Here is an 18,611-nt window from a genome sequence, read left to right on the forward strand (position 1 = left end):
GAATGTTTTCTGGTCTTGTTGAAAGCTGCTCAGGTATTCGCCTTGAACAGATTCAGGATAGAAGCCTCTTTTTATCTTTTTTTCCCCCAGTTTGATTTGTTTGTTTTGTCCCACAGTAGAATTGGAGGTCTTTCAGGTTTGCTGGAAGATTGGGAGAACCTAACGGGGGAAGGTGAAAACTGCTTGAGAGTTGTTGACATCTCATGGTTGGCTTTGTGCTTAATATCCCTTCTTTCATATGAAAACCTCATTAGACCCTGAGGAGATGGTGCACAGCCTGGTGTCAATCAATGTAGCAGTAACTGTAGCAAAAGAACAAAAAACCTTGCTTCCAACTGTTACTACGGATGCATTTTTAATGCTGTAATGTTGTTCCAGCAGCCTGCATCTTTGTACCTTGCCCTATGCTTAAATGAGGCACTTGAAGCCAGCTCTGAATAAGCTACTGTGTTTGTATGAATACATTTTGTGGTAACAGAATAGTATGAACATGAGGCAGCATTCAAATGCATTACCCTGATCTCTGTGATTCATTTTTTTACAGCTAAATTAGGAATTTCTACACAATTATATAATACAAAGGTGTTCCTGATGTTATTGCAACTTCCCTGTTTCTCAAAAGCTCTCTTGGCCCTCTGCCTACTTTCTGACTTCAGTCTGCCCTATGTGTAAGGGCAAAGCTTTACATTTTAAGAGCTAATTAAATGTTGATCACTGTGTTGTATACCTCTTACTGTCTCTTATTTAAGGTAATTAGGCCTTTAAAGTTGAGAGATTACAGTAGTCCAAAAAGGAAGACTGTATAAAAGCACCTCTCCTAGGTACTAGCTTAGGTTATTTATATGCAGGTTGTAGTTTTGCTTATGAGTGTTTCAGAAACTGTTGAGTTATCCACTTTAACATTAGAATTTTCAGTGTTCAAAACAAGGAATATACCAGAAGGTTTATAGAAACAGAATGTTCAGTCTTAAGCACTTCTCATTTATTCCATCTCTGCACTTTCAGCTCAGCCATAATAATTAAGACCATACGATGCAAACAGGAGCCTCCAACATCTACGTTTGCCTAACTTCTGTGTGTATAATCTAGTCTTAAATAGGCCCTCCTAGTTAGTGCTTATAATTGTGCCCTCATAAGTGAAGTAATGCGTTTTTATATGGAGTTAAACAGGTCTTTGAAGAGAAGTTTGGATTTTCTTTAATAAACTGCAGGAACGGTTAGTATGAAGTGTGTTGTAGATACAGAGGTTCTCCTTAATGCTACTACAGCTTAGTATGGTTTATTTTGCATTCTGGGATAGTCATATTATCGGAGTTAAACACATGCGGCTTGACTATTTACCTATGTCCAGGTTAGGAGCACTTTTAATACATAATGTTATGTCAAGAAGTACTGGGAACTATAGAATGGCTTGGGTTGGGAGGGACCTTAAAGATCATCTGGTTCCAACCCCCTGCCATAGGCAGGGGCACCTCCCACCAGACCAGGTTGCTCAAAGCCCCATCCAACCTGGCTTTGAACACCTTCATCAGTGGGGCATCCACATGCCCCAGTGCCTCACCACCTTCTGAGTGAAGAATTTCCTCCTAAACACTGCAGTAAGATAACATAAATGCATATGATGCTGACCAGAGCCCAATTTACTATATATTCATAGCCACTTACGCCAGTCCAGTGCATAATTGTGAAATAGCTGAGAAAGGTCTGGAAGGATTGTATAAAAGGGCAGAGGAAGGATGTACTAGTTTAGTAAAAAGCTGTACTTCTGTGATGTATCTATCAGCTGCTATATAAAAAACAAGCATTAAAAAATAAAATCTGTGCCATAAATGAAGTAACTTATCCTTATTCTGTTGGGAAGAGTTCCTCAAATTTTGTCATGGCTGAGGAGAGCAGGTGGAACAACTGCTGTGAGGTATATAGTGACTTGTGTGGCATGTCTGTACCGAACTCTGCAGGCTGGTGCCTCTTCTAGGCAAGCAGGCAGGCTAGAGCAACAGAAGCAGCACTGGTGTTAAAGTAGGGCCTTGAGATCTGCTTTGCTTCCAAGACCTGAGCTGTCTAGTTAAAGCTGTTTTATAGCTTTATATCTGGCGTTTTTGTGCTGCAGTATGTCTATGGTTGCTCATATGATTGCGTTAAATATTCCGTTTTTCTTTTCACTCAAGTTTACATATTTTCTACTACTTTCTCTCAGCATGCCCATTTACTTCCCTTGAGTGTGAGAGTCTTGCTTAAAGACAATATAACTGATAACCTGTAAATTCTTTCACTGCTTAAAAGCATCTGAAAATCTGGAAGCAAATCGAAAAGTAGTTGCATTAATTTATTTAACATGTGTTATTTCAGTTTTATTCAGCTTGTGTAGGTTCATAGTTCTTTTGATAAGTTACTGATGTTCTAATAAAAGTAGTAATTTTATTCAGAATATTTCCACACTTCCAGTTGTGTTAATAGATCTCATGTCATGTGTGTGAATCAAGGTGCTGTAGTTATTGATTCCAGCAGAGGAAGATGTTCAGCAAAGAGTGACATCTCTAACCTGATGTCGTGATCTTTAAGAGAACAGAATGAACTATTCGTTTGTAAACATGTCCGTGAAAACAAAATCTTATTGAAGGACTCCAGATGGGCAAACACTGGTACTGAATTAATTCTTTCGTCCTTTTGACTGGCTTAGAAGTAAATGAATGGTCCAACCTCTGCAATGCAGCTTTCAAGCCTGGAATCCCTCAGCTTTGAAGAGCTCTTATGGCCATACACAGAAAACTATTTCTGAAAACTAAAGTGTTTAGGATTTTGCTGGAAAAGTTTAACACTGTCAGTAAGTAGTATAGTTAAGTAAAAGATATAATTAGAGAAGATCTGGTGCTGTGACATTGACACTCAATATCTGCACAATCCTGGAAAGCCTGATGAAGCCTAACATCCTACTTTGAAAACCAGAAGTTGCTGCTATGCACTTGCATCATGCTACAAAATTGTGAGAGCAGTGCCTTTTCCTTATGTGTAATAGCAAATCCTAGGTAAAAAATCCCATCTGCCAGTAAACTTGGCTTCATGTGTAGCTAAAAGCAACTGTTCTCCAGCTTGCTATCAGATGCTGGTGTTGTGAAAGGCTTTTCCACATTGCCAAGTGTTTTTGCTTGTGACTCAAAATTAATGGTCCCAATAAAATTTGATTTAATACAGTAAAGAACACAACCTAAACAAGGAGTTTACTCAGTCCTAGAAAGGTCAGAATTTTCAGAAGTCAGATCAAGTGACTTAGGACAGAAGTTCTGTACGGAAAATTAGAAATGGGGAGGTAAAGGTTAGTTTGTTACATTTAGAAATAGTTGGAATCCGTCAGATCAGAAAGGTCAAGAAATGGTGAATCAGTTGATGAATCAGTTTTTTAACCTCTCTCTTTATCTCTCCCTCTCTTTACAAATATCTGGAACAATACTAGCTGATGCGTACTGTGGGATATGCTGCCAACCACCCATATCCTTTCAGATAATTCATAAGTCTGAAGATTTGACAGCAATCTGAGCTTACATTATGCTGAAGTGTGCTCCACTGTATGTTATTTGTGTACTGTAAAAGACACGGTATACAAATATAATATACAAAATATATACTTAGCAATCTTAGTATATATAGTTTTTCAAAAGAATGATAGAAGAACAAATTACAACAAACATTTTATAAAATTTCTTTTATAGCTGGAGAGCTGCTGCTGTTTTGCTATACATCAAGATTGGTATAAAATTGTACTGTTGCCTTTCATTTTTCAAGGCAATTCTTTTGGTATATCTGAAAGGTTTGCTCATTGAAAATAAGCAAGTTTGTAGGACGTTAGATGAAAGATGATGAGTATTGCTAACTGAGTATTGCAGTTAAGAAATATCTTGCTGTGTTTGCCTTCACAAACAGCTGTGTTGACAGAAGTTTGTCCTTTACATACGACCTTGTAATTGGTTTAAGTCAGCATGTGAACATATAACTAGAGTTCATCATTTCTGCTTAGCTAAAAGGCAACAAATCCTGTCCAAAATATTGGTGATGCTAAAGTGTGCTTTGCCTATATAGGCACATATGTTAGTTTTATCTTATGTCAAGTGTAAGCATTTAAGCATTGGTATTGTGTACCTAAAAACTGTGCAAAGCTCTTAGCTAATGAATGCTGCTAGGCTGTTAGACTTGTGTATCTAAAGGTGAAGAGGCTCCACTTGAATGTGGACACTTGAATTTTTAAACTCTCATCAGTAATTAAGTTTCTGCTGTAACCTGTTTTGCATTTTGAGCAGCATGGTGGAAATTCCTGTGTGTGTTCTGAATTGACAAGGTGTTCTGTGGCACTAAGGATACGGTTATTGTAAGCAGACCAAGCTAGGGTGGTAGCTGATGAAACCATTCTGAAAGATACTCTTTGGTCAATATATACCATCTTTCTGCAGGAACTGTGAAGATACTTCCCTACTGGTAGCCATGTCAGAAATACTGACAGTGTTAACAGAAGTGAAACCGCAACAGTGCGGGGTAGTCAGCGGAATAAATACCCAGGGTGTTGGGTGGGTTTAGGTAGTCTGCTAGTGAAGACAGTGGTGCTGTGCCTCACTTTCTTCTCATTTGCATCACCCAAGCTGTTTTTAATCTGCATATGACTTCATGCTGAAGTCCTACTGTGAATTAAGCGTAGATACAACGTGGTACAAGTGGTTCTGCTTTCTGCTAGTATTTGGTGTTTTTTTCTACTTCTTAGCCAATGCTAACTAGTTACGTGCAGATTCGGTCTGTAAAGTGCCTAACATGAGGCACCTACAGGTGATTCCTGAGCCTAAAATTAGAAAAGTTATTTAGAAAAAGTAATGATGCAAGAAGCATCTGTAGTCTTTTTAGAACAGTATATAGTGAAATACATGGCTTTTTCTCTCTCATTAAAATATGTGTGAGAATAGAAAGACACAGGCTGAGGCTTAAGTAACAAGTAAAACCGTATTTTTAGGACTGTTCTACAGGAAATGCAAGCTGGTTTCTAAGACAGAAGTTACCCACGACACCAAGCTCTTCTGCTTAATGTTGCCTAAGAGCACCCATCTACAAGTTCCCACTGGACAACATGTTTACCTCAAACAAGTCATTGCAGGTAAGAAAAATTCAGAACATAACCATGGATATATTAACTTAAATTTCTATTTTGAGCCTATATAGTTTGCATTAAATTTGCTGGATATAGACTACTTTTCGTATTCTTCAGTTACATTTTTGTCTTTTGTTTAGGGACAGAAGTAGTGAAACCATACACGCCTATATTGCCTTCTTTAACGCTGGATTTCAAACAACCATCTTGCCGTGATGGTGCACATATATATTTAATGATCAAAATTTATTCCTGTGGACTGTTCACACAGGCACTTGACCATCTACAAATTGGTGAGTATATAGTTTGGGGGGATTTGTGCTTGGTTTTGCAGCAATTATTTAATCTTTTCAGATTCACTGTCTGGGTATTGTGATGTTCTTACTGCTTACCTGCTATTAAACTGGGGCATACGTAATAACTCTTTTTAAGACCTATTCTCCATGCCCCGAGTGTACAGGCTTATCCTCAGTGTAACTAGGAACCGTCCATTACATAACATCCTCTGGACTGATCTTCTAAATATGTTCATTTTGTATTTGAGTAGATATACTCTTAGAAAATCTCATCGTATTTTTAATTAAAGAAACTAGTTCTGTTTTTTTTTTAGACTTCAGACATGCTTCCTTTTTTGTTTCAGATATAAGGAAGATTTTTAACAATGACTTCACAAATGTTTATGTACTCGTATAATGTAAAATCTATCAAAACAAGACGTCTTAATTGAACATCTGTTCCTTTAACAAAAATGATCCATATTTGATATGTATGATACCTTTCTGTAAAGAACCCTAATGCTAAAACGATGGAGTATAAAGAGACCTTTTAAAAATCAGAATGCTAGTTAGTTTGTTCATCTCATTAAGATTTGCCATTCTCTTTTGACTATATAGGGGACTACATTTCTGTCAGCAGTCCTGAAGGTAACTTCAAGAAGTCACAAGTTCAAACTTCAGAAGACCTCTTTTTGCTGGCAGCAGGCACAGGCTTCACACCAATGGTTAAACTGCTGAATTTTGCTCTGACTGAAGTTAGTTGTCTCCGGTATGTACATATCTTATGATTTAGCACCAGGCTACTGTAATTTATAAGAAGAATGAGATGAAATGTGAGAGGCAAACTTCAGTATTAATAAAACAATTAAAAAAAAAAAAAAAAGCATGAAAGCATTTTTCTTTTTTATGCCAAAAGCTGGAATGCTTTAGGGAATGCTCTGTCAGAGTCTTTGGGAACTAGCACATTTGGTTATTGGCTACTGTCAACAAAAGGGGTTGATTTGCATTTTGGATTTTAGTTATGATATAAATGAGTTCATCAAGTAGAAAATCTGATTTCTTTTTTAAAACTAGTTTTACATTTGAGTGCTTTCTAATGTTGAAAGTTGCGATGTAGGTATTGTTTTCTGATTGAGAAGATTTATGGTTGTTTAGTTATGGCTTCTGTTTAACCTTTCAGAATACCTTTCATACATTTATATTGTTTTCACCTGGTAAGCAATAGTAACATATTTTTACTGGAATAGTTCCAGTTTTCACCAAAGTGCAATTTATGTAAGCATGGGATTAAGCTTATTCAGATGCAGAAAAACATGAGTATTGGAGATCTGTTCTGTATGCTGCTCATAAAATCTCCAAAAGGAAACAATACTTCTTGCTGAAGTGAACTTGTTCTTTTGGCCACTTAAGTCCTTCAGAATCCCAGAACTAGTACTTCTTCTTGACACGATTGTCCATGTGTATGCTGAATGTACACTTCTGTGTGGTCTTGCCTGGCAAATCCTAGTCTTTGCCGTATGTGGAGAGAACATACTCGTGCCTTCTTCTAGAGTGTGTTGTCAAAAGTACATTTCTACAATATCATTCCTTTCATTGGTTTAGGCAAATCTTGCTACAATTTCACTGCATCAGTCAAACTTTTTATTTTGTTTAGTCGTAGTTGTTCCCTTTTTGATATCAGTTCTCAAAATTGTTTCTTTTTGATATATGGTTTTGTTGCTTTGGAAACCTGGCCCTTTAAAGTCTTCCATATGTATCTTTCTTCAGGTATCGCTCCATCTGTTTTCATTCACGCATGTATTTGATTGTTTTCTTTGTTTGTCACACTTTGTTTTCTTTGGGAGCCAGGAGAGTAACTATTAAACCTACCATTGCTGAGGCTTCAAACTTGGAGAGCAACTGCTAGCTGGCTCTATTTCTTTTGCTTGTCTGTCTCCTGTCTAATGCCACTCTGGAAATTTCTGCTTCTCATCCTTTGTGCTCAAACCAAAAAAGGACACCGGAGCATAAATTTACTATCTACTTCATTAACTGAAGCATGAGTTGAGACACAGATCCCTTTCTGTGCCTGAAGTCCTCATTGGCCTGTGACTTAAGTCCATTGGCTTCAAGGGATGACTCTGAGGAAGTCCAGAGATACAGTAAAGCAAATACAGCGAACAGCTGGAGAGATCTGAACTGCTCTCGTGTTTGAAGCCTGGGACAAGTGGTCACAGAAATCTTTGAAATAAGAAACGTTGTCATAAGAAGGTTGCAAAACTGGAGCAATAATACATGCAACTGAGCATCCACCTGGTCAGTTAACACAAGACTTGGTTGCATCGTTTCTAATATTCCTCCGGGCTCCGTTGTGGTGAACAAATGGACCCAGTGCTTCACTCAGAAATTACCAGCCTTTTCTGAATTGCAGCTTTGGAAACCCTTCTGCATTTTTAACCTCTCCCACAAGATCAGCATGCTGATCCTTCCATATTTAGTAACAGTTTTGTGTTCTTCCTCCTTTGTTTTACCTATCAGTGTCTCTTACCCACTTGGGGATTGCTAGAGTTTTCAAGACTTGGAGCAATTAGTTGAAAAGTGTCCCTCTGTGGGCAGGAATCCCTTTGGAACCAGGCTGCTGGATAAGTCTTCTATACTTCAAACTACACAGAGGTTTTGGGTTAGTTACTAACTTCTAAAAAAAAGACCAAGTTGTACGTGAAGTGGTAGTCCAGTATTGTTAAGTATCTTTGCTATGTAACCACAGAGAAACTGAGGCAGGCCACCTCTTCTTTTAATAGTATCTCTGCTCAAGTTTTCTCACCCTTTCGTTTGCCATTTAGTTTCTACATGCCACTTGATTATGTTTTACAAAAGCATGTAACTGTATGTAACTGTAAACACTTCCTCCTGTTTTCTGCAGGAAACTCCAACTTCATTTGGCTTGAACTTTCACTGTAGACATACATCTAGGTAATGGATGAAATTTTGAGTAGTGATGGCATTTTGTTTTCTGGTAATTTTGAGATTTCCTCAGCTTTTCAAATCCTTAGGTACAGTTCTCAGTCCCATTTTCAGTAAATAACAAACTGTGCTATGGTTTGATGTGAGACAGACACTAGCACTCTCTATTAGAGTTCAACCATTTCTGCAGCACCTATTAGGAAAATGTTTTTTCTTGAGAGGAGAAAAATGTGTTAAGCTAAAAATAAGCTGGGAGAACTAAGAGCCTAAATTAAAAATACTCAGATTTTGATCAGTTAGCATAGCTTATTTTTTTGAGATACGACCATGCTGGCATCTTGAATTTGGATTTTGATTATGTTCAAGCAGACCCACAAGCAATTCTCTTGTGTGAATAAATGCAGGGTATACAAGAGATTGTTGCTTGTGTTGGGTGTGGTTTCTCAACACAAGCAGGTTTTTTTTTTTTTTTTTTTGCTCTCTCAAAAACCTGAGCAACATGAATTCTAAAAGAATGCTTTGCCACGTGTGTTTTTCTTTAAACTGTAATGTAAACTGAAATGTGATAGTGAGTGTAAAAAGTCCTAACTGAGGACAGTGTGCCATAGCTCAGCTTTAAAAGGAAATGCAAAGAATTACTCATAGGGGCATGTTTTGAAAGAGATGAGCTCTGTTTGCATTGCTTTTAGCAATGTTTTACCTCCAGCATCATGCTTTGCAGATTTTCTTAACAGATTACATTTTTGTCAATGTGAACTGTTGTAGTTTGGGAGATTACAGAAATGGAAAATATGCCTGACCTTTAATTTTCTTTAAAGCTGTTGCAGGGGACAGTTTTAGAGACTTGCTACTGTTTTCTGTGTCTTTGAATTCAGACTCTCATAATAGGTATTAATTTGTAATACAGGGTTTTATTCAATATAAACAGAGGATGTTTTGGCTCATTATGTCTTCATGAAGCACATTTTGAAAGAGTATAAAGGGTTTAAATTGGAGGCCAGTCTTCGCAGTAAAACTAAAAAGGATTACGTGGACTGCAATAATCTGTTTGTAGAAAATAATCTAAAAGCATACTTTATTCTTGTATTGCTATTGTCCAGTAATTACACGTAATCCTCTTTTGTGAGGACAGAGAGTATGTGCTGTTTGCCTACAAGGCTCTTCCAAAGCATCGTTTATTGTCAGTAGCAAACGATACAGGGCTGCCTGGCTTTGTGAAATAAATTTATCATCTGACAAAATGCTTGGGAAATACTACAGAGTGAATTCAGATTTTTTTTTTATTTTTTTTTTTTACCTTCTTGAGTGGAAAACTAGCATGTGAGGTAAATATAACATGAAAGTAAAACCAAGGACAGAAAAACCAGTAGCAGAAGATGCAAATCTTGACGTTTTGTCCATCACCAGAATAAACACGGTAGGTAATGTGTGTGAAAGACTTCTACAGCACAGACAGTGCTCATATCTACTCTGTCATTGAAGGATGACCAGAAGTGCTTATTTTAACTCTCTTCAGCATGATTTCTTGGGAACTCAGTACTAGCAGTTAGTTCAGGCTGCAGCAGCATGTTTTCTTACTACTTTCTTACTAGTCAAAGTAAATGTTTTTTTTTTCTTTTCACCTTGGAGGCTTGTTAGGCGTTATAAACAATGTAAATGTATATTAAACATATATAAACAATGTAAATGTAATTTTCATCGAAAATTATCTTACTGTAAAAAGTAACAGTTGCCATAGCTTTGGATTGCATATGCTGGAACACAAATTACAGAAAGAAAGGTGAGGAAGGATCTGAATAATGACTTAATGGTCACCTCAGCTGCAGAAGCAGTTTCTGTCTAGTTCTAGGCCAGTGGTAACAGGACCTCTGAGGTAGTGTTGTTAACCTTGGAGAACCTACAGCTTCCCTAAGAAGCGTTTTTTAATGACATTACTATCTTGCATCATTGGATTTCCGTTCTTACTGCCTAGCCTATGTCTCCGTATTATTTTTAAGTCTGTTATTGTCTACGGTAAATATGGAAAGCAATTTATTATTTTCCTGACTGCAATATCTTTTTGTGTATGAAGCCATAATGATCTTTATTCATCTTGTTTTTTTCTCTTAAAGGTCAAATTGTATTTGGCTGAAGTATTCATTTTAACGAGTATCTATGCAGCTTCTTTTCCTATTTAAGGTGACACTTTTGCTCCTTTTTACTTGTGGTGTATTACCACAATCAAGTGGATATATGTTTCTTAAAAAAGGCTGAAGCACAGAGGCACTAAACACTAGTTAGAGGGCTAATGCTCTTCTCAACTACATACAGAATGCTAGTAGGCCGTTCTTAATTCTCTTTGATATTTGTATCTAGTTTTGTCTCCAGTTTTTCATTCCTAAATTACCACACTGTTTTTATATTCCTTATAAATACAACGTTTAACTTTGAACAGCCTTCTTTTTTGTTGTTGTTGTTTTATAGCTTTTGATTTTTTAGCTTTTTTTTTTTACCTTCTCTTCTTCCTCTGTGTTAAAATCATGGATGGATCATTTTTACTCCTCTTCCTACATAACTTTCTGTAAGACATTACATACCTTTTTTTTTTTTTTTTTTTTTAAAGTTTATTGAAATCTGCATCCCTTGAAGTTGGCAGTATGTTAGATTCTTCCCATCTACTTTCAAAAGACTGAAAGTTCCTCTTTTCTTTTTTTTTTAAATCCAAAGTTCTGTCATCATTATCTCAGATAGCTCTTCTGTAATGGTGGGTATTGTATCTGAATCTTCACATGTTCCTTTTAGCTGTTTTTTCTCTCTTTTGTAGCAAAATTATGATTAGTTCATTCCATGTCTTTGGGTTCTCTTTATAATGCTTACTGAGCAGTACTGCACCAAATAAATGTATATACAATGAATGGGGAGTTTCAGTAGGGTTGTCCCAAGGCATTATTCCTCAAATAACCCAACCTCTACCTTAATGCTCAAGGACTAAATTTCACGTCTTTCCATGCTTGTTTTTGGTGACTCTTTTCCCCACCTGAGTGATGCTGTAGTGCACCATGCCAGCTTTGACAGCATTACATTCTTGAAGTGAGCTTTATTATCTGTGTTTTCAGGGCAGTGGGCCCTGGGAAGCATGTAAGGAAGTTGGATTTTTGGCACAGGCTAGATTCTGAATAAGTGATTGTAGTATTTAAAGATGCAGTATGGCTGATTTGGGGATGATCTGTTCTATACCAGGGAAGTTTTCCAAAGCTTGTGTATTGTAAATTATTTAGAGTTGTATTGTATGGGAAACTTCTCTCGATAACACAGTTGATATTGTGTATTATGTGCTACTGTAATACCTCAATATTTTATTTTTTGGCAGCTGAAAAAGAATGTTGTACTCGTAAGTAAGGGCTGTGTGGTGAGAAGAGCCAACAGGCTTAGCTGAGCCTCAGTGGTGTCCCCGACAGATACCCCTGTGGTTCTGCATGCATTTCTGCACTTGGGATCTTAGTGCTCTTGATTCCTGCAAGTACAATGCTGAATTTACTGCTTCTGCAACCACAGCAAAAGGCACTCTACTCAGAGCTGTGCCCCAGCAGAAGAAACAACAGTAACTTAAAGCCCTGTGGGATACAGTTCGGGAACTGCTTGCATTCAACAGCAGATCATCTGTATTGTATCAGTTGTATGCTGGGCATTAGTCTGGCATTAGCAAAAAAGGAGAAATTAAGTTTATGTATCTTTATCAGGTGGTGTAAATTATACTTTGTATAGTTGGTCTCTTTGCATTTTGCCTTCATGGTAGCATAAAAATCTGAAAAGATAATAGCACTCACCTTAATAGCAAAATTAACTACTTGGCAAATATAAGGCTTATAAACAGTAGATTTCAAGGAAAATAGGTTTTAGCAAATAACATCTGAATAAGATAATCCGGTATAGAACTGCAGTTTTCTCTTCAAATTGGTAAGCTAGATTTCTTCTACTTCTGTATGCTTAATTCTGTCTTTAGGAATTTAATATTGACATAAGCTTCTTGACATTCCGCTTCTCCATAAGCTGGGGTACATAATATAAAAAGCATGTACAGAGTTCATAAACCAGCTATTAATTGCAGTTGTAGTGCTCAGGCAATATCAAGAAACCATTACATAAAACTTGACAAATAAATCTATTGTATTCTTAGTCAGGCCTTAGTAACTTTAAGAGATTTTATTTTTCTTAGAGCAGTAGTTCCTGAAGTAGAGGTTGCAATCACAGACAGGGTTGTGGCATTTAGAAGAGAGGTCACAAGTTCAACAGCTTTCATGTACAACAAGAAATTTATAGTGGGTTAGAAGCAAAAAAAAATTGAGAATTGAATAGTTACATAGTCGTTGTTGTAAAAGTCTTCTGTATAATCCCGTAACTTCTGATTCTTTAACATGTGTTTCAAATGCAGAAACAACCTACAATTAAATTTTTATTTATTTCTTTTTAAGGACAGTCAAGTTGATCTTCTTCAACAAAAAGGAAGATGACATACTTTGGAGAAACCAACTAGAGGAATTAGCTCTTAAAGATAAAAGGTATTTACAATCCTTGTGCAGAACAACTTGTATCATCCCAATGTTCAGGAGAACAAACCTTGAGGCATGTAGTAACTGGACAGCTCTGGCACAAGGATAGATCCTGCTTCTGGAAACTTTCAGCTAGAATTTAATGAGACGTAGGGATTGGAAGGAGATTTGGTTATATATGCCACAGGTATAAGCAGGGTATGTCATCATTCTGGTAAGCAAAGAGTTTGTTTGATGACAGTGTTTAATAGATGTTTATTGAAGATGGAGTGTTAGATGAGATGATAGCTAAGATTAGCTGAGAAGCATTTAGAAGGTGAAGAAAATTAGCCTTAGTGATAGAAAATAGAGATATGCAAAGAGGAGGATGGAAACAGTAGACATGGATCGTCTACCTTGGGAAGAGAATTTTGAATTTACTGAGAAGTCTTGAAAAGTCTTTGGTGTCACTTGGTTGCAAAAATGCTTATCTAGAAATTCAAAATTCAGATTAGGCCCTACCTTTATTTTTTCTTGCTGTTACTTTTCTAAGTTACAAAGTAATTATGGGTTAAAATGCACTAGCGCATACGTAATGTTAGCTTTATTTACCAGACCGTAGTTCTGTCAGGAGATGTAGGATTTTTTTTTTTCAGGTTGCTTTTTAATTTCAATACCCTTGCTTTTATGACTAGCTAAATTATCAATGCCTAGATATTAGGTGACAGAAGTATGTTTTGTTCATGCTTGATTAATTCTTAGCTGAAATTGTATGAACAAACAAGTTTACATTGTTCCTTCCTAGCATTGATGTGAAAAATCAGTATTATTTCAAACATAGTGATGTCTGGCACCTTCAAAGCTTCATAGTCTAGACCCTGCAAATTTACATCAAAATCCCTTTCTCCCTTTCAATAGGAGCCTTAGATACACAAGTGCTTGTTTTTCACTCAATAACTACTCTTAGTGGATTTTTGAAGCTAGTTAGAGTATTTTCTCATTAATGAAATTGTGCTGACATTTTCACAAGTTTGACTAAGCATTCTTATCTCCCTGTTGATGTATTGAGCTACACCAACATTTGTATAAGTAAATAATGGAAAAACAAAATCTGTGCTTTAGTATCTTGAGTAATACCAGCTATTTTTTTATTTTAAGGTGGAATACACAACTGGAATTTTTAACATTTGAGGATTGCGTTTAATAATTAAATACCCAATATTGGAGGTGATTTGATTGACCTAATTGATAGGAACAACTAAATGTGTGTGAGAACTGATACTGCACAGTGGGAGTAGAGCACAACAAGAAAATAAACCTAGAAAACATCAATGTTTTCTAATATCTTGTATAGCAGATTTCTAATCAAAGCTAATATTTCTGAAATACTCTTCTGCTTTCCAGGTTTGAGGTTCAATTTGTTCTTTCAGAACCAACGAAGGACTGGGGTGGTAAACAGGGGAAGATTTCTTTATCCCTTCTCTCTGAGTGTGTGAAAAGAAGCAGAAAAGACTCCAAAGTGCTTATCTGCATCTGTGGCCCAACACCTTTCACAGAACAGGGAGTAGAGTGAGTATTTTAGATGATGAGTTAGAGAACGATTAATTTTTTTAATTCGATCACCTAAACAACCAGAATGTTTCTGACTTGGAAGTTTTTCAAAAATGTCTCTTTTGCTGTGTAGGTTTTAGCTTAACAAATTGAGTTACTAAAATTCAAAGCTGCTGTTCTATCACAAGCAGTTCTCTTGATTTTTGTTAATGCATTTAGTTACATCTGTACCCAATGCTTTCATTATATGTCATATATTTAAGGATAAAGGGCTCTTAACTTTTTCTTGACCGGTTTCAAAATATTGAACCAAATTGATGTCACTTACATTTCTGCAGTGCTACTGAAGTCAAATTTGTGGATTTAATGGAGGATGGATTTGTCCAATAATCATTTTCTTTTGAGAAATCTGAGATACTTGATTGTGCACGTCTGAATAAAGACAAGATAGTGCTAGATAGCTGCAGTACTTCATCAGTGTCTGTGGTGTGTTTTGGGTTCCAAATACTGATCTTACAAATTTACTTTGTGACTTTCAGGTGTCTGAGGGATCTTGGATACTCCCAAGAAGAGATGCACGCTTTTACTGCATAAAACCATATGAGGATATCAATGTCTGTTTGTACCATACAATCTTTATTTATTTATCTTCATGAATTTAAATAAGTGAGAAGCAATTTTGTAAAGACTTGAAATTTCACTCTTGGTACCAAACTGTTTCTTGGAGGAAATACATCTTCGGAAAAAAAATTTTATACTGTGTTTTATCTTGTCTTTGTAAATATTTTTGCTAATACTTTAGTCATCCAGGATGTTAATTTATTGTAGAGGAAAACAGAAGTGTATAGCATACATTATGTAAGGTATTTCATGTTGTTTGTCTGTGAATATTCTTAAATCTATTGCAAGCACTGATTTAGGTTTTTGACCTGAAAAGCTTATTATTTCTTACTGTAAAAAGTCTGCAGAGCAATACTTTCCAAATTTATACATTGCACTGTAACTCAGGTAACCAGTTATTAAAAAATGTTCATTTTCATCTGAAATCTCTATTTGACTTGCAGGTGATACAATTATGTTTTCTGGCTTTGTAAACAAAGAATAACAGTAACTTTGGTTAAAACAGAAAAAAAAATTATCTCAGATATTAATAAAAAAAAATTATGTTACAAAATGTATTTTTCTAAATTTTCTTTATTTTTAGTTTATAATGTGATACAGAAGGATTTTCAGAAGCTTAGGACACCAACCGAGAACTTATTACAGCAGTACAATCTTGGTCTGCCATGAAGTTTTCTATGTGGCCACATTGATATTATTCATCACTTACCCTGAGCTGTTCTGAGGGTAAAAGCAAGATAGCCTGTGGCCTACAGACACCATGGTAAGGACCATGGAAGTACCTAAAAATAACTTTACAGGTTACAGTGTTATTAAACATACTGTAGTGAAAGAAACCCATAGATTCTAATACCGTTATTGAAAGTATGTCATGAGCCTGTAATTTGCTGTCAAATAACAGTTTGGAGAGAAAAAAAGTAGTAAAGCAGCTACGACCATTCTAGATGTGTCAGTAATATCCATACACGTTCTTTCATTATTTCTGTTTGCATCCTCCTTTTATGTGCTGAATGGGTATTTATTCCTAAGAAGGCAGACTTGTGATTGTGGGATATATAAATTGGCTTTCATGGAAAATATCTTAATAATGCCTTTTTGAAAGGTTAAGTTGCTGTCTGACAGTGACTGACTATCCTAAACTGAGCTATCATCTCTTTAGTGCCCTCTCATGTATTAGACGTGAAGTTAGAAAAGGATATGACTGTCAGTCATTGCCCAGAGGTCTCAGCTTATGTCAGTAGTAGCGTCATTATTTTGTCATCTAGAAGGATCTAAAAGTTTTCAGCTATAGTTTTGCATTTGTGGAGATTTGTATTACAAAGCCCGAGTGCTCTGAACAGTTTTCTTGTCCTCTGAGCAGAAACATCAGTGCTACGTTGGAAAAACAAAATGCTCATAACATTGAATTTTATAGGTGTGTGTTTTTTTTTCTGTCACAGATACAAGATTACTGTGGTGACTTCAGAAGTTATGTTTTGGTGTTGATGACTAAAAATTACATCTTCCATAGCATGCTGAGGATTTCTAATGTTCCCATCACTCAAGAGCTGATGGGATTGCTGTGCTAAAGGAAGCTTTTCTGTCACCTGTGTAAAAGGACTTCATTAATTCCCTCTCTGTTGGGCTTTCTGGTTGTAACAGGTTACTTTGCCAAAAAGATGCCTTTTCTGCTCTCACTGACTGCATCCACATTAATCCAAATGGGCAAAATATTTTGGATAAGTAGTTGTTGTGACTTGGTGCTTCAGTGATTTCTATCCTTTGACTTAGGACCTGTATTTGTACACAGGCTATGACTTCCCAAAGGCTTCATGCAGTCCATCTAGTGGTCATAGATGTGGAACTACTTCGGAGCAGGTCTAGAAGCTTGTGAAGTCTGCAGTTACCGTATGTGGTTTCTGAAAGCTTGTTTCCAGTCTGGTGTACCAGTGGGAATTGCTGTTTACAGTTGCCTCTTGAAGGAAATTGTGCTCTTGGAGACTTCACTGCTGTCAGAAAGGATGAGGAAGTAGATTCTGAAGAGGTCAATGCTAGAATATGGAAGCTTCTAAAGAGACTTTGGGAACGTGTAAGTCCCAGTGTTACTATGCCCTAGTACAGTGTGTGTTAGGAAACTGTCTAGAACTGGTTTCTTTGCAAGCTTAAAGCCTGTTGCTGAGGGCTGTTGCACACATTTAGCAGCTGTATGCGAAGAAATGAGCTATCATGCATTTACCCTTGGCTTATAGGATCTGAATGCTGCAGTAATAATTAATCAGGGAAAGGAACCAACCTGGTAGCTACTCTTGCATATCCGCCAAGGGGTTGAGTGCAGAATTACTCTGCTGTGGTGGCTCTCTCGGATCATGGGGCTGGGGTAAATTTCCTGGATCGTGGGCTGCCTCTGTCCACATGAAAAAGAAGAGTCTAATTCTAGGGCTTGTTGAGAGTGTATTTTTCCTGGAAATACCATTAATCAAAGCTGAGTAATATTCAGAGGCTGCTGTTACTAATGAGGAGCAAAAAATATTGTGACATCCTTGGAGGTTTCAATATGCAAACTTGTTACCTTGGAAAACATTTGAACAGTTGCCTTCAGTAGTTAGTTGATGCTTCATTCATTGGCAGTCACTGTCAAGCTCTGAATTCAGAAGTGTTTCTGTTCATGATAAGAATGGAATATCAAAAGCTGGTCTAGTGAAGGGGAGAGGCTGGAGATTCCTGTGTGAGATCATGAATAAACATCAAGTTATTGGTTTTATTGTTTGGACAAATGCACTAAGGGGATCGCATTCCACTGCAGAAGAGAAAAAGGCTGATGATCCTGCGAGGTGTGACATGTTGAGCATCAAATAGTGAGAGTGTTCCTGCTTTCTTTTGTGATGAATGAATAGACCTGTCAAATTACTTTCTTTAAGTAGTACAAAACTAGTATTCTTATGCAAAGTTTCATACTTTGGCATTTTAATTGTTGCAAGTTACTGTCACTGAGCTATTGTGGGTAACTTGATTTATTCTCATCTGTTTGAAGTGTTGTTTTTTTGTTTGCTTTTCAAACATCTGCACTACAGTTGTGTTATGGTGGCATCTAGTTCTCCAAAAGCGCCTGAAGTACCATCTCGCAACTTCAGATGGTCGTATTCTGTGGCTGAGTGTTACAGAGGAAGAGATCAGTACTTTGATATTTTCTGTAAGTTCAAAAATAAATTATCACAGTATATAAAATAAATACACACAGTATTTGTAACTAATATTTCCTTAGCTAGATCATCACCGTATGGCATAATTTTAAGAATTTGTACATCTCTGGGACTGCAACAGGCTTATTTCCTGAAAGGTGGATTTTTTTTTGTTTGTCCAACACTGATAGGATTTTCAGTCCTTTAGCATGATTTAAATGACTTGCTGTGACATAGAATAGACTTCAAACTTTCAGTTAGTTAAATTGACTTTTACAGTAAGTTTGTGCTCAGCAAAATAACACTACCCAGCTTCTGTTGAAGCTGACCTGCAGATTCAGAATTACTGGATGGGAAGAGGCTCTTGTGTACTTCACAGAGAGTGATGAGAAGAGCTACATTTTCCTAGGAAACAAGACTAGAAATGGAG

General features: G+C 36.6%; 1 protein-coding gene across 1 annotated transcript in view; it reads left to right on the forward strand.

The window, feature by feature from the left end:
• Nucleotides 1-15,495, forward strand: part of LOC311207888 (cytochrome b5 reductase 4-like) — a 34,851-nt gene extending 19,356 nt beyond the window's left edge. The window contains exons 11-16 of the mRNA XM_084284223.1: nt 4,991-5,131; nt 5,266-5,418; nt 6,019-6,169; nt 12,795-12,881; nt 14,256-14,420; nt 14,942-15,495. Of these exons, the coding sequence (XP_084140349.1) occupies nt 4,991-5,131; nt 5,266-5,418; nt 6,019-6,169; nt 12,795-12,881; nt 14,256-14,420; nt 14,942-14,996 (752 nt within the window). The 3' untranslated portion in view covers nt 14,997-15,495. The remainder of the gene's footprint in view (nt 1-4,990; nt 5,132-5,265; nt 5,419-6,018; nt 6,170-12,794; nt 12,882-14,255; nt 14,421-14,941) is intronic.
• The last annotated feature ends 3,116 nt before the right edge of the window (nt 15,496-18,611 follow it).

Source organism: Netta rufina (assembly GCF_964035555.1).
Source record: "Netta rufina genome assembly, chromosome: 3".
NCBI lineage: Eukaryota > Metazoa > Chordata > Aves > Anseriformes > Anatidae > Netta > Netta rufina.